General features: G+C 58.6%; 1 protein-coding gene across 1 annotated transcript in view; it reads left to right on the top strand.

The window, feature by feature from the left end:
* Positions 1 to 1,274, top strand: part of IL17RA (interleukin 17 receptor A) — a 19,226-nt gene that overhangs the window by 10,121 nt on the left and 7,831 nt on the right. Inside the window, exons 9-10 of the mRNA XM_045295898.1 lie at positions 8 to 67; positions 410 to 494. Of these exons, the coding sequence (XP_045151833.1) occupies positions 8 to 67; positions 410 to 494 (145 nt within the window). The remainder of the gene's footprint in view (positions 1 to 7; positions 68 to 409; positions 495 to 1,274) is intronic.

Genomic DNA, 1,274 nt, shown 5'->3' on the forward strand with positions numbered 1-1,274 from the left:
CCACCAGCGGTGCAACGTCACACTCCCGCTCAGCAGCGTTCGTGAGTGCTGCCGCCACCAAGTGAAGGTGGGTGCCGGGCTGCAGGCTGGCATGGGAGGGCGTGGCCCCTGGGCATGCCTGCCATCTGGGCAAGGGCGTGCAGGAGGCCAGCTCTTGGACTTGTGCTCTTGCTGGGGTCTAGCGCAGCACGGTCGGCATACATGGAGAAGTCCTGCCTCTGTCACCCGGGTGGTGTCCCTTGCCCTCCCCTCCCAGAGGGAAGATACACCTACCAAGTGCGCAGACATGGTGGGGTGGAGCCCCAGGACCAACTGTACTCCTGTAGCCTCTATGGGCCAGACGGCACCAGGCAGGGACCCCATGTCCCCCCACAAGCCCCTCTCCTCCCTGGCCCCTCTGCCTCCGCAGATCCAGCCTTTCTTCCGCAGCTGTCAGAACGACTGCATCCGATACGCCAAAAACATCAGCTGCCCAGAGGCCCGGGCCATGCCAGGTGGGAAGGGGCGAGGCTGTGCTGGGACGCAGTGTGGGGAGCAGCTGGAGGACGATGGGCAGTTTGCACTGCAGCCCGGCTTGGTTCGAGGGGCGAGGGAGAGCTTCGTGTAATTGGGAGTCATTTAGGGCTGTGGCAGCACATAGGACGCTGCAGTGTCGTTGCCCTGGGTTGGACTCCTGACTGCCTTCCCTGGACAGTGTGATGTTAGGCAAGGGACTTTAACCTTTCTTTTTTTTCATTGACATCTCTTACTCATTCCAATAGATCTATTTGCATAAAGTTCTGTTGTCCAATCCCATCGGGTGTGGTTATACAAATCTTCAGTGTCATCCGTTCCCCTGACCCCCTCTCCTACCCCGACCCCCCACCCACTTTAACGTTTCTGATCCTCAGCTCCCTTGAATGGAAATTGGAGATTGTTTTTATCACTGACTTATCGTGATCCTTGGAGTCCCCTGGGTGGTGCACACAGCTCATGAACTTGGCTACTGACCAAAACAATGGGTTCAAGAGGCCTCCCAGAAGTAAGGCCTGGCCTGAGCCAGCCAGCTCCCACAGGCCAGCCTGGAGTGGAAGGGCCCTCCCTGCGCAGACCAGAGGAATGAGCAAGGCCAGCCCTAGAGCGGCACTCTCCAGCCAGACAGCTTCTGGTTGGAGCTCACACCGGCTCCTTGCTGGTCTCGGCCCACAAGTCCCTACAAGTTCCTAGTGTTTTGTGCCTCTGGCCAGGGATGGTACTCAGGAGACGGCAGTTTCAAGTGAGGTAAACCAAGACAC

The sequence above is a fragment of the Echinops telfairi genome, unplaced genomic scaffold, assembly GCF_000313985.2.
Source record: "Echinops telfairi isolate 266 unplaced genomic scaffold, ASM31398v2 ScPeMD7_6273;HRSCAF=7185, whole genome shotgun sequence".
NCBI classification, from domain to species: Eukaryota; Metazoa; Chordata; class Mammalia; order Afrosoricida; family Tenrecidae; genus Echinops; species Echinops telfairi.